Source organism: Blennius ocellaris (genome assembly GCF_963422515.1).
Source record: "Blennius ocellaris genome assembly, chromosome: 8".
In the NCBI taxonomy this organism is placed as follows: domain Eukaryota; kingdom Metazoa; phylum Chordata; class Actinopteri; order Blenniiformes; family Blenniidae; genus Blennius; species Blennius ocellaris.
Window position 1 is genome coordinate 7,695,859 of NC_137657.1, and position 27,024 is coordinate 7,722,882.

Sequence of the window (27,024 nt, forward strand, 5' to 3'; positions counted from 1 at the left end):
GACCCTGGAATCTATTAAGTGGTACAGAAAATGGATAGAGGGTTGAATCAACCTGTACAAACTCACATTTCGGCTGCAAAATCGCCGTATACTAAAGTGGACGACGAAAACAAACAGCCCCATGGTTGGTTTCAGGAAAGCTTATAAACTTCATTCAATGAAAATCTGATTAGTTACCAGTCATTTAAAAAAAGCTCCAGTGATATATTTAAGACCTCTTTATATTTTTGTATTAGTTTAAGCATTTATATTAAAAGTGGACCATTTATTACATTTATTTAAAAAGAAATTCTTATTTAAAAGTGTCAAAGTTGAATGTGAACATGCGGTATCCAGTATACACAAAGGTAAGCTCGCACAGCAGTGTGAGGAAAAATGACGGCGAATCAGGCGAAAGAGAAAGACGAAACTGTCAAAAGAGAAAAAAAATAAAAAGAGTATACACAGACAGAATATGGCTTCATTGAAGTAATGGACAATATCTGAGCTGAATGCATCTTTTGCAGTGGGAAAAAAACCCTGTATTTAACATGTAGTGGGTCATGAGGTTCCTTCAATTTCTTTTTTAAAATGGTTAAAATTACTTTTTAAATCCTTGAAGAAAAAAAAAACCCCACAATGTTTAGGACTTGCTGTTTTATGGGGCAAAATACAAAAGTAACATGTTTTATTATACCTACATGAAAAAACTAAACAAACAAAAAAAGATTTTGGTGCTTTGATTTTTTTAAACTTGTGTTATTTTCACTCTTTCATCCCACAGTGAAGATACATGAATGAAAGTCAAGACTAATTTAGTTTCGACCAATGCCGGGTTTGTTTTGAATCACCAACCATTATTTCTTCCCATTAGAGGCTCAAATGAAACAACAACAAAAAGCTAACTGCCAAATATAGAAAGCAAATTGATTTCTTCCCAGGGATTAAAACTGGGTGAAAAAAAAAAGAATCTGCCTCACTGTGTCATTATAAGAAAAACACTGACTTTTTTGCAAATAGCATAAACAGCCTGTGGCCAAATATAATTCAAATCACGCCTTAACATCACGCGTTCCATTCAGGTGACGAAATCACTGTTTGTGACAAAGACACGAACAGACAAGACAACAATGTGAATGAATGAATGAACAAATGTCCACGAAGCAGCGCCGCAGCTTCAATCTGAGCCTCGTCTTTATGTCGCGGCGCGGGATTAGAAATGGCGTCTTCGTCACTGTCGAACTACTACCTGTCGAGGCCGGCGGCTCCGCTGACACATGTGGAGCGACAGGCCGAGGAAAGAGGGATGAAGGGACGACAGTGACGGAGGGGAGCGGGACCAGCAGCCGATCAGCTGAAGGTAAAACTAAAGAGGAGTGGCGGGAGGGAGGGAGGGAGGGAGGAGGGAGGAGGGAGGGAGGGCGTGTGGAGGCCGATCCTCCAATGAAAGCTTCATGGGGCTTGTCACGAGGGATCAGTCCCAAGCGTCAAGCCCCTCCACCCACACACACACACACACACACACACACACACCAGCACCCCCCTCCGCAAAAACCTCAGTCCCATTCTAAATAATTCACTCTGCAGCCATTCCCTTCCACCTGAGGGGCTTGTCTCCTGGCGTCACCAGCGGGACGATTTAACAGCTCCCGAAAGGTCAGAGTTTTTTCATCCCCCAGCCAGCCACCCACCAACCACCCATCCACACACAAACACACACACACACACACACACTCACACTCCACCTCACAAAAAAAACAAAACAAAAAAAAGATCCCTGCCAACAGTTTGATCTGCGCTTCGTGCCCACCCGTGCCCCCGCCAAGTAAAATGCACTCCCGTGTTTACCTCCACGTCATTCTCTGGCTCTGTTATGCTGCTCACCTTGAGGAAACCTTTCACCAGAACTTTCTCACAAGGAACCAACACACACACACACACACACACACACACACACACACACACACACACACACACACACACACACACACACACACACACACACACACACACACACACACACACACACACACACACACACACACACACACACACACACACACACACACACACACACACACACACACAGCTCTCTGCATTCCTATCTCCCCACCCTAAGGTTACCAGGCAGACCCACCGAACACACTGAGTCCAGCTCAGATCCACCATGGGGGCTTTAACCAGTAGTAGAATGCTGAAGCCTCCATATTTGATATCTGCTAAAAGAAACACTGGTACAACACAATCAGACAATTTCCATGTTTAACCATTTCATCCCCCCCCCAAAAAAACTCCTTATATTTTAATATTTCTAAGTTTTTAATAGGACTAGTATAACATTTACTTTTTTATCTTTGTGTGATGAATAAAGTATTATCTTGTCCAAACTGAAACTGAAACTGTACCTTTCCACCACATCTTCTCTATCTCGACCGTGTAGAACATCAAGGCTCCCTCTGTCATTCTGTGTCCTACATCCAGAGTAATAACAGACCATCTGTTCACTCGATGTTCGATGACACTAAATGTTCACGACCTCCGACTCTACACCACAACTCAACCAAGTTTTAACCTTGGGCCTAAACACACATGTCGACTAAAAACAACAACAAACAACAATTGCTGGCTCTGTTGGTCAAGGTGCTCCAACCGATAATTAATAATGGCCAATGACATGGAAAAACTTGACCCTTTCGACTGTAATACAGCCAATAATTACAGTCATTTTTAATTTGATTCCAGATTTCCCAGTGGGCTCAAGGGCCACATGTGGTCCACGGGCCTCATGATGCCCAGGTCTGTTCTCAAGCTACAAAACCCCACTAAGTAGGCAAAACAAGAACATGCACATACACAATGTTTTTTCCTATGCCTTTCAGGGACACGAGGACAACAAGTCCCCACAATGTGAGGAAAGATGTTGGTCCTCAAAACACCAATAAACACACACAGAAGGAGACAAGAACACACAGTTCTGATGACTTCACATTGACTCCCAACCTTTATTACAACTACTATTTGACAAATCTTAACTCTAAGATTCACCTCAGTGTAACATTAATACATGTCAACATCTAAAAAATTTATTATTTGCATTAAAGAGGCTTTATTTTAGTCCACAACGGACCAACAGGGCCATTTAATGTGAACACACACGCACGCACGCACGCACGCATGCACGCACACACACACACACACACACACACACACACACACACACACACACACACACACACACACACACACTCCTCACTCACACTAAGTGCCTTCCCAGGTTTCGAATGGAGCCCCCCCCCCCCCGCCCCCCCCCCAACCACAAACACAGAAGTGATTGATTTTTATTCAGGGATTAATGGAGTGTTCGTTATAGCAAGGATGGGCTTTGAATTGATCAACTATCTCCTTCACAGTCTGTCCTCCTCTGTGCCACATTGTACTTTCATCACATTCAGCAATAGTTTAAGCATCTTATCATGCAGCACTCTTTATTATACAACATATTTTATTGGTGATATAACAGTGGAAATGAATATATCAGATATATTTGATGTACGAATGTGTAACGAAAGAAAGTACAGCTGATGGAGGTAGCGTAACCTTCGTTGGTAGTTTCTTATAAAGTGGAGGATAAATCATACATACATTCATTCTAGGCTGCCTGTAGGACAACATAAGGAAAACGTAAAGCATCACGGGCCATTAACGTCTCTTAATCTTCATTACCTCTTGAAACACAAGGGCTCTGCTCAGATCCTTTTATTTCTAATAGGTCATCTAAGTGCTTCACAGCATTTCAGAGCAGCTGACTCATTCGGTTTCATTCAGTCATTCACATATTCCCATTGACCAGCTTCCCCCTTGACGTAAATGGACTCAGGGGTCTGCCCACCGCCCCACTGCGTCTGCTCCCGTTAACCCGGCCTGTCCGCTGACGGCCGCACGCACCATTAATACGCTGGTGACAGTTCCAAACAGTGACATGATTGTACCTCTTCTTTGCAAACAAAACCTGCCGGCTATGATTCGCCTTGTCACTGGTGAAATATTAATGTACCCCTGAAAAAGTTTGGTCCAAAGTTTAGGCTTTGATCTGTTGGACGGGAGCAAGGACACTGTGTGTGTGTGTGTGTGTGTGTGTGTGTGTGTGTGTGTGTGTGTGTGTGTGTGTGTGTGTGTGTGTGTGTGTGTGTGTGTGTGTGTGCGCGTGAGGGTGCGACTCGGGACAAATGATGAAGTAAGAACGACCAGAACAAAGGTTACAGGTGGGTTGGATACTGACACTTCATAATCGGAGTAAAAGTCAGTACGATCAGAGTAAAAGACTCCAACATGCGCCTCTCAAAAACGTGAGTGCCGAGAGTTACTCGCATTTGTTTCACTGTTAATGCATGAGAGGTTAAAGCGCAGCTTACTTTGATTTATGTACACTTATTAAATGTGTTTTATGTGACAGTGAAGTCTTTTCTTGTTTAAATCTCTGAAGCCTTTTTTATGCAGTAAGTGCAGATTTTTACTAATAACTTAAAATGTAATCCATACACTCTGGAATGACAAGTAGACCGGGATTTATTTTGATCTTACAGCTTCATAATTGCCCCCCCCCCCCCCCGCCCCCCCCCCCCCCCCCCGCCCCCCCCCCCCCAAAAAAAAAGTGCAATGAGTGACTGTTTCTGCTCCTTTAGGTAACTTCAGCTTTTAATATTTGGCAGTTATTCAAAACTACTCTTAGGCTATATTGACATGTACCTGGGTATTTGATAAAAACTGTGATATTTCTGTGTGTTTGGGCCAGACACACACATAAACGCAGCTACGACTCTCTAAAAACGATGACTCCTGAAAACTCCAGCCACAGTAGAGATCTGGGTCAACTCCGTGTCGCCGAGTGCATCGAACGGGGGTTACGTCACAATTCGTGACGTAGTTTTTTATTTTTTCCACAGGATTCTGATAGGCTATCATGGCTTCATGCACCTTGCTACACTGCCCCCTACAGGTTTGGCTGCTCATAGCAGATCTGAACCAGGTGTATATGCGGGTCAATGTAAATGAAGATTAAAATTTTATTTTATAAAGGTAGAGGAGGGAAATGTCTGTTTTTGTAAAATCCCAGGTACGTGCAAACGTGGGCTTATAGTGCCAAGAAGCTCATGGTACAAGTATGTGACACCTTAAAGAATTAGTTCTGTAAATATATCGTCATCCAACAAGAGAGAACGTAATGCCGATTACTGTCGGAAATAAAAAGACTGAATTTACCTTGAACTGCAAACATGAGTTCCTTGGGGTCGAGCACCGGCGTCCTCTTGTCTGTGCCTTTTTTGCCCCCCTTGCGGTTGCCCCTCCTCTTCTTGCTCTCACCCCAAAGGTTCGAGCCGCCGTGCATGCTGGGAATGTTGAGAATTGCAATGCCTTCCAAGGAGATGCTGGAGAGGTCCAGAGTAACACCGTCGCACTTTCAAACAAGAGGAAGAAACATTATAGGTTAATGTTGAGTGTTATGAAACTGCTTCTCTTTTTATCGCGTGCACATCAATACTAGTTTTTGTTTTATGCAGCACTTTTTCACATTGATTAAAGTGCATCATTTTCTTAATATTGCATATATATCACTATTGTTGTGAGCTGTTGATAGTTACATGTTCGTGAAGGGATCAGACAAATATAAATGAGGCCTAAAATCTCTTCCAGTTGTAGAATTTTTGCTCTTTTAGGCTAAAAGAACAACAACAACAAGAAAAAAAAGCAAAGCGTATCAGAATATGGGATCATTAATCCTGTTGATATTACCTTATTATACTACTATGCAACCACAATTTTCCCACCTGGTCCTTAAAACCAATTCGATCAGATTCTGTTTGGGAGGGGAGCTTCTTGTTTTCCGTTTGGAATTGTGGTGAAGCCTTTTCATGGAGAAAATCCCTTCTTTTAAATTTGACCTTATCAGGTGGAACAGAGGGCAAAATAAAACGAGAACGCCCTTCACTGCTGTCCACAATGACCACTCGTTATCCCAGTAAGACTATCACAGGGGGTGTTTGTAATACTGTTCGCCTTCATGCCTGCTGCAGGACTGTAGATACTTGCCAGCACTAATTAATACAGACCTCTGCATTGTGTGGAGAGTTCTGAGAGGGGCGAAGATGAATTGTATAGACGCCATCTTCATTATCACTCAATATCACACACAGCGGGGTCATGTAGGGCTAATTACCTGCGTGTTGAACTGAGGCTCTGTGAGAAGTGGGAGGGAAGGTGCACAGATAGCCTTCACACATCAGCACTCTGTCTAGATGCTGGAACAGGTATAAATGTGTCCTATTTATGGAAATATACGGGAATATTTTTACCTGGCAGGATTGCTCTCACCTGACTGCGCACGGCAGCTCCACTACAAAGAGCGGCGTTACAGAAGCGGGGGTGGCTTCCTAAAACGCTTCCTGTAAAAGCCTCCACAAAGTATTTAGTTTTGATTTACCTCCACCTCCAGAAAGTCGTGCAGCTTCTTACACGTGGCCGAAAAAGTCTCCGAAGTGCCGAACTCAAAGTACCACAGCTTATTCTTTGTTCTGGGAGAAAAGAGACAACACAAACAGGAACTGCAAAGGGAGCACCAAGAAGAAAAAAAAGAAAAAAAAAAAAGGAAACCTGTTTTCTTCACATCAAAATCTGAAGCTGCTGCACTTTTGTCTCTGGTTTCCTAAAAGCTGAGCCTGTATAAAAGAGAATCAAACTCCATAAAGGCCCCGCTTCTGTTTGATTCACACTTGAAAAAAAAAAAAAGAAAAAAAAAAAAGGATCTTCTCATCTACGCAGGAAATACACCTCCAGTGTTTACCGCTGACCAAAATTCACACCGTCATTAATCTCCAAAGAATGCATAATGTGCTTCATTAATCACAGATTGAAGCGTAGTGATGAATCTGAAGCCAGTTAAGGAGGCAGCTGAGGGAGCGCATGGGGGCCCCTGCCCAAACATTAAGGCCCAGGGAGGGGCAGAAGAGGGTAATCTACCTGCCCCTGCAATTAACGGAGGGCTGGGGTGCTGCTCCCCGGGCTTCCTCCAGCGCACACACACACACACACACACACACACACACACACACACACACACACACACACACACACACACACACACACACACACACACACACACACACACACACACACACACACACACACACACACACACACACACACACACACACACGCACACACACACTCCCAGAGCTGAGGCTGATGATCAATGACCTTGCAGGGGTGAGTCACCATCTGTCTCCATACAAGCCAGGCTCTTTCTCTCAAGTCCACACGAATAAAACATTACAGCAGTCGTTTAATTGAGACCTGGATATCTACCCCCGGCCCCTCGGATCATTTATGTGATTTATTGGTAAAGTGTCAATCAGGACAAATCATGTTTAGAAACAGATGAACTGAAGAGAAATGACATGAAAGTAACTTGTTGTCTCGACACGTCCCAGTTTTTAAATGATCTGAATCTTGAACTAAACAGATCAAAACCAGTTTTAAACTTAAACAGACATTAAAGAGGTGTTGCATGAACATTGATGGACGTTCAGACAATCTATTAGCTGCATCTTTGAACTTGAATTCATCCTCATTTACTCCAAAATACGCTGTAAAGTAATAAAGAAATCATCTTTTTTTAGAAGACGTACAAAATATAAGACTTGAACGCATCCTGACGCATTTAAAAGGTTAACATTTTGAGATCAAATGTATAATTTGCGACAATATATCAGATCATAAAGTGCTGTGTATGGGACTAGTTGGTTGAGGGCTGTTAAACTTGGGAAAAATAGTTTTTCTTTTGGCTCTGATAAATAGGAATGTGTGATGTGGCTCACTGGAGCTAAAGAAGGTGGTGGAGACCAAATCAGAACAAATGTCCCTTTTGTTTTCTAATCTTCAGGTAGAAACAGATTGTATATACTTCAGCAGATATGTCATCAAAACAACTTTATCAGGCGAGAACATTTTAGCACAACTTACGTTTGTGTGTTGGAGACAATCCCAACTTACCAACAGAGTGACATTTATACCGGAAACATACAATAAACATCAAATCTCTTGGGAGTTTTAGTGGTTAATATGTTTGTTGACATATTAAAACTGAATGGAGACATGGTCCAATCACAGATGTGTGAAAATTCCAGGCAACAGTGACCGATAGAAACCAATTTGTTTTAAATGTCTCACCATATGGAGGACATTATACGTTACACATTGAGAAGAACCCTGTGCTCTCCACAGGCCTCACGGTGAGAAGTTCCTCTTCTGTCTGCTGGGATCAGTCACCTGCACCCCTCAACTGGTTAAAGTGGTAAAAAAAAAAAAAAAAAATAGATATACATGTTCGCTATTATTACAGTTAAACAGCCTGACGGACTGATTTACACTCCAATCATTACCGGATATGCAAACAGGTTCAGTATCCCAAATTTCAAATATCCAATTATATTCACTATAAATGATGCTGGGCTTTATCTTTCTTTTCCCAAAGACTGCCGTTGATCTCGCCCCCCCCAAAAAAAGAAAAAGCGACAGACCACAGCCAATAATTAATCTTTTCAATTCAAGAAAAGATGAGGAAAAAAGAAAAGCTGACACATGAGAACCGAGCACAGTAAATAATGGCCTTCTCCTCACTGGAATCAAAGCACTACAAGAGGGACGTATTAGTATAAGCAGAGTAACAATCACTGAATTATTGATTTCCTCATTAGGACTTTTGTCAGGACCATTTAGCCACTTTATAAATGAGCTTTCATTAGGGTACTTGCTAGGTAGACCGACTCGCGGTTGATTCATAATGTGCAACATGGTCAATAAGAGCGGGAGGAGGGACGAGGCAGGAGGGCCGAGGGCCCTGCTGAGAGGAGAGGCTTCACACAACAACGCACCCCTGCATCTCCTCCTCCTCCTCCTCCAGCAGCATCATCATCCTCGTCATCAGGAGCCTCTGAGCTCAGCGGTGGTGGTGGTGGTGGCGAGGAGGGGGGGGGGGGGTCCCGAGAGATCACATGAACACAAGCCTGCGCAAGTTTGCACATAAACAAATGAAGGTAGATACTCTGAAAAGCATATTCAAACACTGCGGCAGATGAAGGACATTAAGTCAGTAGAGGTAATGTTTTGCATTCCTTTTTACTCGCGCTGTTGGTTTGCCGGGATGTTCGTAAGTTTAAAGTGAAATCAAGGGGCAGGTTGACACGTTCTCCACCAAGCTGATGTGCGAGAAACAACACAAATAAACAAATGCAAGGATTTGAGTGAGATTCACAAAAGGTCCAGCCACAAGACGACTGCTTATGGATCTACAGTCAATATTGATCAAAAGTTGTCCAAACAAAGAAAACCAGTGAAGCAGTGACTGTCTGACAGGGTCACTGATGGTGAGTGAAGTAAAGGCCGGTCGAATCCAACAGACAAGTTAACTCAGACGGTGACGCTGGTTCAGATCCTGCAACAGTGAAATCCTCCCAGTGACGTCCCGCCGTTCTGCACCAGAGTCCTGAAGGAAACACCTCAGGCAACAAGAGGTTCTTTCCTATATTTCGGACTTTGGGCAACTGCAATCTTAACTTCTCTAACGTCGAAGCTAAATTCTTCAAAACTCCTTCTCAACCTCCCTTCATCAACTATTTTCAAAATCGGTGGTTTTTAACCCAAAAGAATGGATGAACTTAAAATGGGTTATTTGAATCAGACAATATCATTGGAATGAAGTTCTGATCAAAGAAAAACTAAAAGTACCCCCCCCCCAAAAAAAAACCCCCAACAACAAACAAACAACAGAATTCAATCATTTTCAATTGACTTTCAATCAAATTATTTGTTTAATCCTCCACTAGTTGCTTTGAGATTTGTGAAAGAAAATTTAACGTGACTTTTCTTTCTATTAAATGTGACTTTTCCATGAAAATGTAAAAAAAAGAATCATTTTAGTTTCCACATCTGACATCTTCTAAAGTGAAATATGGGTTTATTACAAATGACACTCTGTTATCATCTATACTTAACCAAACAATCAAACTTTTTATATAGTGTCATGTTGTAGAATTAGAACCTCACATCTGCATTCCTCTCGCCAAAACCTGAAAGTCGTCCCTTTCACAAGCTGCACCCCTCGACAGAAACTGCCGCCACGAGTCAAACCGACCAGAACCAAACGCAGAAGAAGGAGATACGGGAAGACAAAACATCTGACCCTCCTGTCGATTCCCACCACTTAACCTAACAAGCGCACCATGGCAACAAATCACCTCATGTCCCCGTTCATTAGGTAATTAAGAGCATCTCATTGGCCGGATCGGATTGTCGTTTGTTATCTGCCAAACACCGGCCCTCGTTCGACGGGCTGCCGGGAGCGTCTCCACCAGCGTCCAGCTCCTTTCAGGATTAATGGCGAGTCTATTTGAGCACGATGATACTTTTAAGGTAGATTAAGAGGACCTTACTTTATGGTAAGCGTAATAAAAGTGAACATAAACTGGCCATTTACTTAAGCCGTTGGCTGACGTTGAGCCGCCGCATCTTCCCGGGACGTCTCAGAAGCCATTTGTGTATTCAAAGAGAGGGGCTGCGCTCGCCGGACCAGCAGCGCAGAGTGTGTAGCGGCCACCAGGCCTCTGCTGGGATCGTACCCGCAGCGTATCGATGCAAAGTGCAACCGCAGCCACAGCTCTCGCGGTGTGCAGCGCAACATCAGCCGGAGAAGGAAAAACAAAGGCTCGGGTGTCCAGAGCCGCCGAGGTGTCGCTCATTTGCACAAACAAATCGTGGAGCAAAACTGAACGAGGCGAACGCAGACCGAGGACACGAAGACAGAGACAACAGGAGACTCCAAATGATCCCGTTGCACAAGTCGAGGCATCAAAACAAAAGTAGGGGTGGCAGGGGAGCGTTTTCTGTCATCATCCTCCACCTTCTCAATGGTCGTCTGGAACATTTAACACGACGCGCTGGAGGCCGCCAGTCGTCTTTGACTTGTTTTTACAAGTTATTCACTTATTTTTAGTCAGCGATTTTACAGTATAACCATGAATCTAGATTAACAAATCTTATTTTAAGATTTCTTATCAAGCCTCTTATCAAGAGTTTTAAGTGATTTTCTTCTGAAATTTAGTGTTTATGTTTAAAATGTGGGTTCCCCCTTCATTACAAAATCATCAGCATAGATACAACTGCAGGGACTTCGTTGAAAGTTTCCCCACAGATATATATTAGGCCATTGAAGATTCCATTAAATTTGAGGTGATCCTGAAACTTTTTTTTGTTTCCTGAGTCGAGGTCAAGCTTTGGCAGACGTGCAGAAATCTCAGATTTCTCAATACGACGACACTAACTATCTAAAATTAAGGTTTACACCCTCAACACGTGTTTTCTTCCATTGACTCGTAAAACACTGTGGTCGCAGTGAAACTGTCACTTTTATTTAAAAAAAAAAAGAAAATAATTTATTGTGTTCTGTGTAAATTTCACACGGCGCTGGGTCAAACAACGGTCTAGATCAGGGGTCAGCAACCTTTAATGCCCAGAGAGCCATTTGGTCCCATTTCCAACCGAACACAACACTCAAAGAACCATACACATTTTATTTTGACAGTCCCACAGGCAGACCACGCCAGGACGACACGACACACAAAACCTTCTTCACTGCTGGTTGACAACTTACAACTAATAAACTAAACTACATGAACTAAGTAACAAAAACACAACACAACACAATTGTTACCAACACTACAAATCTAACATAACCCCTAATAATTACATTTAAAACACAAATGACAAACAGAAACTCCCATAATGCATTGCAGCTATCAGCTCCTTTATTGCTACACATTATTAAAATGGAAGATACATGTGGGAGATGTGGATTGTTAGAACCATGAGTGTGAGTGGTGTGGCTTTAATGTCCTATAGTTGTTGTGTAATTCACTAGAATGTTCCGTCACTCTCAACAAGTCTACAATGAACCTCCCGGAATTGTCGGTGCTCCACAGCGCAGCAGTTTTACTGTGAAAGGCACAGGAAGCTCCCGGCTTCAGACACCAGTTGAGTCGCTGTTATGACCCGCAGCTGCAATTCTACGTTCTAAATCCATTATTGTTGCGTAATGACGTTACATCACGACCGTACATTTTACCACTCTTTGTAGCGGGACTGCACTCTGGGTGGCCTTGCCTCCTTACGTCCCTCCGGGATGAACTGCAGTGGGACCGAGGCTCAAGGAGCCGCAGTGGAGGGACCAAAGAGCCGCGGGTTGCCGACCCCTGGTCTAGGTGGAACCCTGTGCCGGGCCGATTGTCACCCGTGAGACACGTTTAAAACTTGTGGCCTATAGTGAGCATGATCGGAGCAGATGAAGTGAATTCTAACTTGTTCCTCTGAGGATAAATTGGAAGTTTCACAACTGACCCATGTTCCTACAGTCCCCAGTCTGACAGGTGGGCCGTGCAAGAGAAAGACAAATGCAGCTCAAACAGCGTGAATCTGGACAAACAGCCCCTCCATGCTCATCAAACCAACCCTGCTTGGTCACCACATTAAAGGATGTCAGAAGCGATGAGCTTCAGCGTAGCGTCGCTTTCCCGGGGCCACGGCACCTCTCGGTGCACTTTCCCTCCACCGGCCACACTGAACGCCAGCCACACCGCCATTGATTTTCTTCTCTCTCCCCCTCTTGACACTTAATCTAACCCACAATGATCTACGACCTTATTTTCACACTAATTTCTTCTTGATCAGAGGTGATAAATATCGCATTGACATAACCAACTCTTTGTGCATTGCATCAATGCTCTGTTTTGTTTAACATGACACCGCCTGGAGCGGCCCGACGCCGCCTGGCAGTTTGAGAAACGACCCGAGCCGCAGCGTCTTGCCTTCAGAGACGCAGCGAGCGGCCTGAAAAATGTATTTCTCTTTTTACCGCTGCAATGACTCCAAGTGGCGCGTTGTTTTCTTACAGGAGATATACGGATAAATTGATCAAATGCACACAACTTTGTTGAAAAAAAATATACTTTGAAGTGAGTGTAATGTTTTTAAGTCTGCATTTTCTTTTCGTTTCACATTCGCCATTAAAGGTCATCGACAGCAGAGGTAAGGGGGGGAGTTTGCATGTTCTGCAGGGAATCTATGCAGGTATAAGTCCCTGGTGACCTTGTTGGTGTATATTTGGTTGTATCTTTGTGTAAAACCTGCAATGAACCTCTGCTTTCTGCCCTCTTTTACAATGTCTTGCATTTATTGTATATATGATACCATTTTCTATTGCTTATACAATGTCTATACTATATCTTGCAAAAAACGTGAATATATTATTGAACTAATTGTTCTGCATATATTGTGTGATTCAGTTTTTTTATACTATGTTGCATGTAAGATTGTATATTTTGTATCTATTATGTGGTAAATATATTTATCATCCAATGCATTCTATATTTATCAAGCATTTATGTCTTTAATTGAGTATATTTACCATAATTGTATACTACTTTATATACTTCAATATTGTGTATTACTTATGTTATATATCTATGTGAAAGTACCTTGATGTAACTGTTTTTAATGGTGCTCCATGAATAAAAGGTTATTGATTTGAATATTGTATACAACTTCCTGATGTCGTGTTTCTTATAATTTCGTGAACGTCTGTGCAGTTTTTTTTATGCCCTCTCAGCTTTACTGCAGCATCATCTGTCGTTGGACTAATAAAGGAATATACAATCTAAATGAACCAGAGGTGGCACGTTGCTCAACATCAATATCTCAGGTTTATTTTTTACTTTTACTCTCCACTTTTCTACACAAACGTCTGTTTTCTACTCCTCACTGACATTCCCTGCGAAATCTTCACCAACCACTATCCACCAAGGCCACTTTTCCCTGCATCCTCTAATCTGTGAAATACTGTGAAAACTGCATATTACCTCAGACAATAGAGCGTTTTCCATGAAGAGGGGGATTCACAGAAACATGAAGAGGATATACGAGCGAAAGTATAGCTGCAGATTTAAACACTGACGAAATTTGCAGGATGAGTGAGTTGTTAAGAGACTCGTGACTTTATCAAAAATTCAAGTGTTTTATTAAAGGTGTGGATCAATTAAAAACAAGCATCCCCTTGATTTAAAAGCAGGAAGCTGAATCTCAATTTTTGCAGTTGGCTTTAATTCATGAGATCTGTCAGATATCTTGAATAAACATAAAGCGGTGCCGTTAATTAACGAGCACGAATTTAAGGTGTGTTTCTGTAAAATAGTTTTACTGTGGTTGGTGGATGAACGTGTGATTCGATTCAGTTTAAAGTGAATCTGTGAAATCAACTTAAAAGAAAAAGAAAATATTCCCAGCTCCTCGATTAAGGGTGCAGTGTGTGTGTGTGTGTGTGTGTGTGTGTGTGTGTGTGTGTGTGTGTGTGTGTGTGTGTGTGTGTGTGTGTGTGCTCCCACTGAGCAGGGGACAGGGCCACAGGTGAGATCCCTCTAAATTACACACAAGTGGTCATTAATTATAAATGACACTTTGGTCAAATAAACGATTTCATCCTCAAATGAGGTCTGAGGGCGGCCACTACTGAGGTCCACCGTGTGTGTGTGTGTGTGTGTGTGTGTGTGTGTGTGTGTGTGTGTGTGTGTGTGTGTGTGTGTGTGTGTGTGTGTGTGTGTGTGTGTGAATGAGAGCCTGTGCATGTGTAATATGGAGCGCCATCACCTGTGGCCTCGTTCCCAGCTCAGCAGGAAACACATGCGCGCCCGCGCTGGCATGCGCACACATCAGCATGGGTGTGTTGATGTGTGTGTGTGTGTGTGTGTGTGTGTGTGTGTGTGTGTGTGTGGGTGAATCCGGCACGTCGCAGCGCTTTGATGAACATACTCATTATGCTAAAGAGTGCTTCATGCCCGGGCTTCCCTGTGCCTTCAGGAAAGGTTAACTCGGGATGGTTACACAGCACAGCGAGAGGCGGAGGGGCCGCGGAGGGGTGGAGGGGCGGAGGGGCTCCGGAGGAGCGGCCCGACGGTGTTAGATGTCTCAGGACCGAAAATAGCTCAGTGTATGCAGAGCAAATATCACGGGAGCATCAAAGTCCAAAAAACGACGGAGGGCTGCAGAAGAAACAAACATTTAGCCGCCGCAGCGCCGACGTTCCCAAATCAGATGTTTCCTCCTCCGACAGTTGTCGTGAGGCTAATTGGTGCTGGAGATGCGACTGCAGAGGCCAATTATGTTTTTCCAAAATAAATAAATAAAATGAAAATGATCCTCCGCTGGCTCCTGAGGGAGGACACCTGCTGGGAGTCGGCTCAATACAAAGCATAAGCACATTTTTAACTAAGGAGTGCAAAATCGTGAAATATCGACGACTCAAATGTCTTTTGTGGGTCTAAAATGTCTAAATCGCTCACATTCACCCATTCACTCAACCTGAGATTCAGTGTTTTGCCCAAGACCACTTCAACATCCAGACAGAGCGGAAGGGGAGTCAAACTGCCAACACTGGGATCTGAAGGCAAACCACTCTACAAACTGAGCCGCTTTTATTGTTATCAATAATTAATGAGCTAAATAACCCTGGTCTTTCTCTGTGTGGTTGGCCTGGCTGACGGTTTCCATGGCGATGGAGTAACACTTCATTCTTGCTGAGATCAATGCACATCATTAATACCTGCTACTTAGAGGAAAATTGCATTTTTCTGAGTCCTCGAGAGTTTTCACCACATTTTTGTCACTTTTTATTTATTTTTTTGCCATTTTGTTTCAACTTTGCTCGACAAATCTTGGCTCTCGTACTCTATATTCATATGACATGTTCCTTTTCAACCTTTTTTTTAATTCTTGTGTTTTTCATTATTAGTTCTTAAGCCAACTTTCAGGTTTGTCATGTGTTGAAGAACACTTCATTAAATGTGAACTTTGTAATAATATATTAATAATTTGTTGCACTAAAACAAAGAGTTGCAGTTATTTGTAGATTATGATTCTATTATTTAACCCTGAATTATAAAGAGATTGGCGCCTCTGATTTAAGCCAGTCTACTTTCTCATTCAAACAAAAAGGTGTGTTTAAGACAATTTGCTTCCACATGTCGGATCAGTTTGCTGTTTTGAATTGCAAAACTGTTGAAGAAGTGCACAAACATTGCATTATTTGCTTTTTTTAACAGCTGAAGTAAGATTACTTGCCGGAGGGTCTGTCAACATATCTGAGTATTTTCATGCTGGACACTATCGACGCTCACTCAGTAGTTTATAAGTAACTTTGTTCAAATTTGTTTTCAGATCATTTGTTTTAGTTGCTCTATTACAAGTTTTTCCATTAAAAAAAAAAACATTGAATACCCAGGATGTGTGACAAAGTTTAATATGAGTGAAGGCTTCCGACTACTAATGTAACTTTACTGGATAAGTCTGAAAAGTGGCCGACGCAGTGCCGACAGCTCTGCTAATAATACTGCGTGTGCTCTATTAAGACTTCACAAGACAGCCAATTACAAGAAACTCCCGAGTTCCCTTTCTTTCTCACTCACTCAGCAACTCAGATGCCTTTCAGATGAATGAACACTGGACTCCTTTGGCCTAATTTACTAAAAGTTTTGTTTCACGTATGGATCATCAGGTGTGTTTACCAAGTTATGTGTAATACTGGGAGAACCTTAAGCAAATTGATTCATGTAGACACACACACACATTTTACATTTTAAACAGAGGTAAAATCACATTTAAAGCAGAGATGCTGTTGTTATAGTGAGACACATTTCCTGCTGCAAACACGCTTCAGTATGTTTGATAATTCCCTCCACTAGCATGTCCAACACAAGGAATTAACATGAATGTGATACTGTTTCCAGCAGGCTGCTCTTGTGTAAACAGGACCTGAGTCATGCAAAACCTTCATGCAAACTGAAAACAGTGTATTAGTGTGAGCTCTTTAGCACGCTTTTACACAGTATATCAGCCTATTCATGTGGTTAAATGAGTGGAAGAATTCACAAAATATGCTAAAAAAAAAAAAAAAAAAGGCGTGAAAATATGAATATAAAATACGTTAAAAACTTAAGTATGAGCAAAGCTATAGCTCATACATATTTGATATGCTGGCAAAAATGAAAGACACCTAATCATTAACCTGTAGATGAGAGAACGACTGACTGATATTTTCAGAAGGTTCGAGTTCCTCCATCTATTCATTTAGCTTCTATTTTGTTGGAACTCGTGTCACGGAGGGCTGGAGCTCATCCTCACTGAGACGTTGTGCATATTCACACCAATTCACTTCAAATATATTCTCTTTTTAGACTGTTTGGGGAAAGAAAACCTGGAGGATTTATGCTGTTTTAGGACTCGTTTATTCGCTTTTCAAGTGAAAACAGAAAACTTCTGTTGTGTTTTCTGGGTCTTTATATACAACAACGTCCTTGGCGCCATTGAACGCAACCTTCCGAAAGTGTTTAGGTTCTGTCTCCTTGGAAACGGGGGGGAATGCAATTTTTCTGTAATGTTGCCACGGCGCACCAGATAGTAAACAGTTGTTCTGCACATGCTCAGTAGATGGACAATAACAACAACGGCGGCCTCCGGAGTGTCATGACGGCACTGACTCGTGACCCTGCACACTCGCTAGGTTGTTTTCAGCATTTCTGCCGTCTCCTTGCACGCGGGCATCGTTTTCAAAACGTTGCCGTGCAAACGCAACCTTCCCTCCGAAACCGTGGCTCTTCGTCGGGAGACGACGAAGAGTGGAAGAGAAGGAAGCCTCAGTGCAACGGCACAAACCTGGCTCCCCTCTCACTATTTGTCTCTTCCCCTCAGAGTCAAGAGATTAGTGTGTAATTACATGAGAGATCAGCAGAAAAAAGAAGAGAGAGAGAGAGAGAGAGAGAGAGAGAGAAAAGGGGGCCAGTGTATTTTAACAAGGCGGTCGAGGGGGAGGAGGAGGAGGAGGAGGAGGAGGAGGGGCAGCCCCTCGTCACGGGCCGACTGATTGTCTGCTTTTAATCCTCGACCTCATTATCACCTCCAGGTCCGGCAGTGGCAGTAAATGAATCTATCTGCCGAGTGTCAAATCTTCACACCTTTACCCTGTAATCAGCCCAAGGTGCAAATACAGAAGATGGATAGAATGAGTCAAATGAAGAGGAGGAAAAGAGAAAGTGTGTGTGCGTGTGTGTGTGTGTGTGTGTGTGTGTGTGTGTGTGTGTGTGTGTGTGTGTGTGTGTGTGTGTGTGTGTGTGTGTGTGTGTCGGGGGAGGTTATGACCTCTGGATTTCATCAACAACACATCTCAGAACTAAGTGTTGATTCCTAATTATGCTTTTTACTTGTTCACTCACTCTACGTGTTTATTATATGTTGGGTTTCTATAAGGTCACAGTAGAATGTGTAGATTTAGGTTCACATGGGAGGAGAAGCTCCGTCACACAATGAAATCTCAGTCGTTTTCTCTTTTCGACCTTGAAAAAAATGCAAGATAAGAAGACAACAGTACAATGAACAATAATAATGAGGATCTTTCTTTTTTATTTTTTTTAGGTTATTTGAGTTTAAGAAACAGTTTGCATACAAGATAGAGATTTTAACAGTTTTTCGTTCATTCACTGAATATATGAATAATTACATAGTGCAGATAATTTATAAGGAGAATCATTAAAAAAATATTTAATTAAAAGATTTAACAAAGCACAATTTAACAAAGAGGCATATATAAGCGCTCAGAGCAGGTGAAAATCATGAAAACTTCTTCACAACCAATTAGTTTCTCTATATATTTATTAAAGAATCATGTATGGAAAATGTGTTGTGTTGTAATATGAATAATATGAATTAAAAAATATATGTGACACTTATTAGCAGTTTGTATTCATAGAATATTAAAATGTAATATTTCTATATAAATACACCCTTGAATTGCAATTTAATTAGACATTTTTTTAAGTTTATGCATATTTTTAATTTAAATTGTTTTATTTATGTGATATTTTATTGGGCATTCATGTATTTTAATCTTTTTTCCTGTTTACTTTTTTTGCACCATAAACCACAAACAATCTCTCACGGTGTAATTTTTTATTTCTCTTAATGGTACCTGGTAATAAAGTGTTTCTGTTTCTGATGTCTTTAGTTACTTTTATTATACCAGAACAATGTTAAAATCTTCATCAAAACCAATACATTGTAGTTTTGCTTATTTGTGCTATTTTCTCCTATGAAGTTTCTTATTCAAGCTTAAATACGAGTTAAATAAGAGCTTTCCATGGACAGACGCCTCGTTTTACTTCAGCTGTCACAAGCATTCCTGGTAAAGAACCTCCAGCTGCAGTTGCCACTCGGTGACAAGTCGCAATACACTTCCAGTGGACACGAGCCCTTTGGACAAATCTTATAAAAATCTATGCTGCCTTGATAAACTATAATCATGCATTATTGAATTGGCAGGGATAGTGTGTAATAGAGAGATCCTAAACTCATTCCCCCATGTGAATTATTAATTGAATTCAAATAACAGACAGAATAATCTTCTTAAAATATCTTTTTTCACAATGTTAAAATGATGGGATCGGACAGCAGAGGTGCGTCGTGCGTTTGTGTGTTGATAAACATCTGTAAAGGACGTGCCGCCATGTTGGACTGGATGGCGACGGCCTCACACCCTCTTTGTTTAATGAGGGAATCCGGAGCTGATGCTGTTACACCATCTGGCTCTCGTCCAACGGGGCGCCACGTCTGCCGTAACCACGGGTAACGGTTAAACTACTGCTTTGTTTTCACCCGTTTCGCATCAGTCTGGAGCATTTCGCCGGCTTTTCTGCCAGAGCGTGGCCGGCTCAACGATGCGCTGGGGCCGGGGTAAAATATGATAATGAGTACAAATGGGATTATTAGGGGGCTGTGTGTCATCGCTCTGACTGATCCACGACGTCAAACTAGCCAAGCAAATTCAATTAGGCCTGCAATTACTCCCTGGCACTAGTGGAGATGTATTGAACACGTTAAATATTGATGGAAACATAGATGCCACATTTGTTCGTCTCCAAAGGTGAACGCATCTCCTCCAGGTAATCAGAAATGCAGAATGTGAGGCCCGTTCATTCGTCATGCAGCGGCGGTAAACAATCTGTTGTGGTGAAGAGGTCTCATCATGTTCCTGCTAATGCACTGGAGCTTCGTCGACACTGAACAGTGTGTGCTGTGCTGCCTGGGACCTTGTATTTTAATGTTTCCAAAGCATGATTGACTATTCTTGTTGGCTTGAAACTATTCTATTGGGTTTTTTGGGGTTTTTTTTGCTTTTACTGGAAATAGGTTTGAAGAAAGCGGGTTTGTCTTATATTCACTTTGTAATATTATATTAATATATGTAATACTCAGCCACTGATGTGAAACCAAGTTGTGCATCAGAAACATGAGGAACATGCTGGTTTTGGATCTGTACTGAGCCGGTTGTGAAGGGTCAATTTACAAGACCACGTTTCAAGTGAAACCACATCAATTCAGTGTTTTTTTTCTTTTCTTCCTTCCCCCAGAAAAATGTCATATATACACGGAAAGAATCAGCAGAAACGTTAGCATGTCGGGCCACTATTTGGTGCTGTTTAAAAAGTGCCTTCGCGTTTCATCACGAATAATTTACGAGTACTTTTACACTGTTAAATATATATCGATTTAAAGTGGATTTTGCACATTTGTATGTATTTGATGCCAAAGGGAGCAGCACCTGCAATTTTATGAGATGACTCATATGATGACAAATAAAGCATTCTATTCTATTCTATTCTACAAAACGCTCCTAACATTAACCATGGGAATCCATAGACATTTGTATGGACGGACGACAGACTAAGTTGGATCGTTATTACAGGTGACTTGACAATAAAACTACCAAGTCCCAGGAGAAGATGGACTGTAAGACAAATGACACTCTGCATGAAAGCATTGATCTTAATATCAATTGAGTCGCGGATTTGCAGAAGAACTATTTAGTACGACTGTGGTGCGCTTGTGTCAGGGTAACCCTGTGCAGTAGCAGCATTTGAAAAAAAAAAAAAAAATCATATATAGCGTCAGATAGTGTTGTATTTGGCGCTATATAAATAAAATTGAATTGAAGTGAATTGAATTGTACTTGGCTGCTCAACCTTCTTCTACAGGGGTCAATACAGCAAGTCGCTGCAATTTGCACCTTAGGATTGGCTTTTTTTTTGTTTTTAACACCGGATCCGCTTCCTGCTGCAACTACAATTTGAACCCAGGTTGCAAAAACTCAAGGACAAGATTTAACACCACCGGGAAGGGCTGCAAGTACAATAAATAAATCCATCCATCCATCCATCCATCCATCCATCCATCCATCAAGATTAGAAAATACTCTAATACCAAAAGCAGCAATCACTGCAACAATGGGTTCAAAAACAAAAAAAATGTTTCCTCGAAAGAATCAACGTATTAAACAAAAACTTAACAAACTCAACAAGGAGCTTTAAAAATCTGGTAATTTCCTGGAACATATTTTCCCGAAAGAGTCTAATTTCACTTGAAATAGTTTTCTTTTGTTGTTTTGTTGCACACCGAATAACAAGGAAAAGGTGACTCAGGGTCTTAAAAAACACGTCAACATACCTGCTGTTGAACTTCTCAGGGTGTTTCTCTCTCATGACGTGGAAACGATGTGCGATCGAGGCGTCCTGAAAGACAGAGGGACGCATACATTATATGCATTAGTATGACTATGTTCTACTTCCAATTGCTTCTGATCATGGATTTCATTTATGCCACTAAAATAAGTCAGTATACACGTGATTGGATATGTGGACCACTACGTTAAACCAACAAGAAAAATCATTATTTGCAAAATGTGCAGCTGAAGTCTGTGTGTTACATGAATTACCTGTCTTCTTATGCTTCCTATTTTTTATATTTTATTTTTTTTATTTGGAAATAGCAATTGTTATGCTTCTTATTTAAAGGTAGAATTTAAAGGTGTATTAGCCTCTTCCGGCTCACAGAAGGTTAAAAGCACATTGAATTAAAACATCTGATTAAAAACTCAGCAAACTGTGTTGAATGACGATAGAGAGCTCATTAAAAACAACTTGAAGACATGTGGTTAAGGATGTGTCAAGTACTGACAAATCATTTTCTTTAGAATCATTGTTTCCGGGTTCTCTTTGACATTTCTGGCCGCTGGAACGACTCTTCACTAAGGCCATTTTTACACAAAGCTATTTGTGTTTACACGAGAACAACGCTCAGAGAGACTGAAAACACAACTTTGTGAAAACAGCTGCCAAGGGGGAACTTTCCCAAAAACTCTCCAACTGCGTCACTCGTAACAGCGGTCCAACTTTGTCTATTTATTTAAAGGTCGGCGTACGCCACATTGTTCATATCGTATTGTTCTTTACACATACGAGTGTATAGATTTAGATAGATTTTTTTTTAGATAGCTTTATTTGTCATTATATGAGAAATATAATGAAATTGCAGGTGCTGCTCCTCCGCATCAAATACATATAAGTGTGCAAAATACATTTAACTATATATATAGAATATAGTTCCATTACAAAAAACAAACAGCAGCCACTAGTGGCCCAACATGAAAATCACAGTTTTCAGCATTTCTGCCATTGCGAAACGGACGTCTTTTTAAAAACCTGTTGAAACTGCTTTGAAACAAAAACCCAAAATGACCCTTTGTTCACGAGAAGCATTGTCGTGTAAAAGGGGTCCTAAGAATCTACATTGTTTTCGACAAGTGGAATAACTGAACAGCTTGAATTGACAATCCACAAGGTAAACCTTCACAAGCACATCTATTGTTAACTTCCTGTTCACTAACCGGGCTTCTTGCACAGCTCACTTACACCTTGGCTGTCCCTGGTGTGCATTTCTATACGACGAGAGGATCTGCGTGCGGCGGCGGCGGCGGGGCTGAGCCGGGGATGGAGGGGTATTGACAGAAACCCCGATGAACAGCACGCCGTCTCCACACCGGCTAATTAATTAAACACACATTGTGAGTAATCACAGCTCCCAACTAATCTACAGGATGCTGCCGACACCTTGGCAACCAAGTTGTTTTCTCTCTCCTTTCCTTTCACCTCTCCGCTCTCCCTCCCGGTCTATATGTCGTTCTCGACCTCTCTCCCCCTCTCCCTCTCTCTCCCCCTCTCCCTCTCTCCCTCGCTCTCGGCTCGGAGGCCTGGGGCTCGAACTGCTGCCACATCGGAGCTGGTGGAGAATGAAGGTGTTGCAGTTCATGTTACATACGTTATTGTGGTGTGACTCGTTTCACCAGCGTATTAACACCGCCTCGGTCTGCTGTGCCTCACGTTTGCGTGAACTCACAAAACAGGGTATGTATATGGAGTTAATGCATTTAGACTACAATATATCCCCTCTTTGGGTTATATGCTGAACTCCTCTACGGCGCCTTTGTTTACCTGTATTGTGCATGTTCGGAACAGGGATGACGAAAAAGTGAACTTTTGGAATCGAAGCACGGAAACGGTATTGATTTATGCGCGCACAAAACTTTTGAATTGTACATTTGCACAGTGCAGCGATGTGAACCATATTGTAGTTCAGGGGCCACATGAAGCCCAGTTTCATCTTGAGCAGGCCGGAATGGTAGAATAGTGTCACAATAACTTTGAAGTCAAACGCAGCGTATACATGATCACATGTCGTTCACAAAACCAAACAATTACTACCAAAAATGGCTGCACTCTCAACGTAAAGTCAATATGAATGAAACCTTCTGGTGCAAAATATAGTGGAATATCTGCCAAAAAAACGTCATTTTCTTCACAAACTCACCCTGGCAGCATGGCTTTAAGGCAAGTGTGAGAGGAAAGAAATGTGTTAAAACAATAAAAGAACAAATTAAAAGAAAAGCTAAAATGTTTTAATTGAAATGTTTACAATATGCTTGGTAACATTCCTATTTACCACTGCTGCCTGAGGATGCTGAATTACTTCAGAGCATTTGGTAATAAAGCGTGCGCGCCCTCACCAGTGTCAAGCCCAATTACTCACTAGGGACCAAAACTTCCTTTATTTCATATTTCTGAGTATCAGCAGAAAAATGCTGGCGCGGAGATTTGTGAAAAACCCTGACAAACACTATAAACTTGTCCAGCTCTGAAAGCGTCTCCATAAAAAGTGAGGCGGGGGGAAAAAAAAAAAAAAAAGTTGCGGTAAACTTTGTGGGCTTGTTCCTCTCCCCCCTCGACTGAAGCAATCTGTTTTGACCCACTCCGTTTTGAGTGGCACTATTGAAACAGCACCTACAGGGAGGACCCCCTGCTAGCTCTCTGTACAGAAATTTAGCAGGAGCCAAGAGAGAGAGAGAGAGAGAGAGAGAGAGAGAGAGAGAGAGAGAGAGAGAGAGAGAGAGAGAGAGAGAGGGAGGGAGGGAGGGAGAGAAAAAAAAATCAATGGAGCTTCTCTTGATGTCTCTTGAAGAGGCTGTAAGCAGAAGACCAAAAGATTTCTTCAAGATCCCCGCAGACTCGCCTCACGCTTCCAACTGGAGCCAGAGAGGTGAGGTGATGGATATATCTGAGAGATTGTAACTTGATTTTCTTACAAACAGGACAATAGCTGCAAACAAGAGAGCGAAATGAAGGAGAGGTTGTCTCCCCTTTGGTTTGGGGTCTATTATCTGAGCTCTGTACAAGTGGAGCTGTGGCTTTGCAACAGTATAAACAGAGATTTCAAGCAAGCCGGGGTGGAGGGAGCACTTTGTTGCTCTGCTGCAGACTCTTTTTTTTTGGTGTGTGTGTGTAACTTTTACTAAAGCAAACATACCAAAGCCATTTTGTTCACAACTACAAGACCTATAGTCATAATATATTGTATATGACCATTCATGGACAATCTGGGTCATAACGTGTGAGAGAGTGAGAAGCTCAAGGATCCACGAGAAACTGAAGACATGTTCGCCTCCTTTTGGAGGTCTAGCACGCTTATGAACAGGGACGTCCGTCAAGAACCCGCTGGAAACCTTAGAACTCTCTGCTCTTTGCTCTATTAGGTCTCAGAAAGCTCGGAGACGTTGCGGCGGTGTGATGATGTCTCTGCACCATCATTGCAACCCCGTGTTGTGGAAGCAGGCAAGAAGATGGAAGGAAGTCAACGAGCGGTCGTGATCCTTCAGTCAGTCGACAGATGTCCTGTTTTAAACTGTCAAATCTGGGACGGCCTGGATGTCACTGGGAGTTTCAACACCTACAAGACCTGAGGACACGGAGGTGACCCCAGCTAAAAGCAGAATGAAGCATCGGCTCTGTGCTTTGGAATCCAGATGTTCAACAGGGTCCAAATGAAAAGGTTGACGAGGAAATGTTTTGAAACCGATCAGATTATAACTATGCCTTTTGTGACGGCTCAATCTCCTCTTGATATGTCTTTCCATGAAAAAGAAATATTGAATGTTTCATTGGACGAGGATCGTCTGGGATGGATTGAATGTCTGAATGTCGCCATGCAGTCCTGACTAACTGAACTCGCATCTGTGATTTGCCACAGTTACTCCTTTGCCCAGATTTCCCTCGGTTGTCTCTGTCCCATTTACAACATGAGAACCTTACAGCACATAGACTGTTTAGAAAAGAAAAAGAAAAAATAATATCATTGCTCCACTGTTCAACAGTTATCTTGACATCATTTATCCTGAGACACTGTAATCCCACCTGGCCTGAGAATTCATCGCCAGACTCACCTCACAGGCTCTACTTTCACTTTTAACATTGTTAAAGGTAAAGAAGTTAATGTCATACCTGAATATGTGAAAATTATATGATGAGCATCTTCCTTTTTTTTTGGAGTAAATTAAAATCTTTGTAAAATCGATACCATCAATCAACATCCCTGGTGGTTGATTTCTAAAACGAACGGATGAAACATAAATACTCACACAGGTACAGGTAGAACAACCCATGGACACTTGTGGGACACGTTCCCATCCCTGTGCACTGACCCCCTCGCGGCAGTCGGCTGGTTTCATCTCACTCACTCTCTCTTTACCCCCCTGCTTTGTAGCCGCCCTCAAATAATTACCAATGTAAAAATCTGGCACCCAAATTAATACAGGACATGTGTAATGTCCTCTCATAGCTCAAAGTTTAGTCCAATTATGAGTGGGGCCCCAGCGGTTTGATGTGCCTTTCACTACAGGGGGAGAGTAATGGCTTTGACAGGAGTGCCAGGGTCATTAGGGCGACTGACTGCATTATGGTAGCGGAGCGCGCTCAGTGATTAGTTCTGTCTCTCACCCCTGGCCCTGATTGAGATCATTACACTTCACGTCACTTCCACATCCTCCCAAAGGGATGGCGCCATTAATTCTCGACCCGACCGGGCCGTGGCAGAAGGTTACATTGGAGGAATTTAGAAGATGATAAAAAAGACGGTTATTCGTTTTTTTTGGGGGGGGGGGGAAATCACAGTCAAATGGAATTTAAATATTTTTAGTAAGTTTCCTTTGCTGAGATTCATACATCGTGTCAAAGAGCAATCAGACAAGGAAAGAACAAGATGGACTTCAACTTTTGTTGAGTATTTCCAGCATATGTCGACATCCACAGTTGCTGCGACTGCTGATCTTTGGATTTCAACAGTGTCATTACAAAAACAATCTACTCTGCATCTGCATAATCTCTGAGGTAATTATCAGCTTGACTTGTCGCATAATCTTTAATGTAATTCTCTTTTTTTTTTTTTCATTCAGCGGAAAGCAAAGGAAAAAAAACTACATTTGATGCAAACGAAATATTATATCACACTCAAATCCATAGAGAGCTCAAAATCTTCCTAATCCCCCACAAACAACTTCATCTGTCATCATCACACCCTCTGGGTACTAATCCCACCAAGTGAGCAAAGACAATAGGAGTCGTAATGACTTTATGAACCAGTCAGGCCAAAGACGCTTTGTTTTTACATTCTTACAAGTTTGACTCAAGAAGAAGAAGAAGAAGAAGAAATCAGCCTGTCCTGATAAAAATGTCATATATT

The 27,024-nt window shown here is 42.0% G+C and overlaps 1 protein-coding gene across 2 annotated transcripts in view; it reads right to left on the minus strand.

Annotated features, from left to right (window-relative positions):
* Positions 1–27,024, minus strand: part of dgkb (diacylglycerol kinase, beta) — a gene marked incomplete at both ends in the record, with an annotated part of 70,052 nt that overhangs the window by 5,998 nt on the left and 37,030 nt on the right. For both annotated transcript variants that reach the window (XM_080501365.1, XM_080501364.1), the window contains 3 exons: positions 5,239–5,434; positions 6,458–6,548; positions 21,625–21,689. In XM_080501365.1, coding sequence (XP_080357491.1) covers positions 5,239–5,434; positions 6,458–6,548; positions 21,625–21,689 — 352 coding nt within the window. The remainder of the gene's footprint in view (positions 1–5,238; positions 5,435–6,457; positions 6,549–21,624; positions 21,690–27,024) is intronic.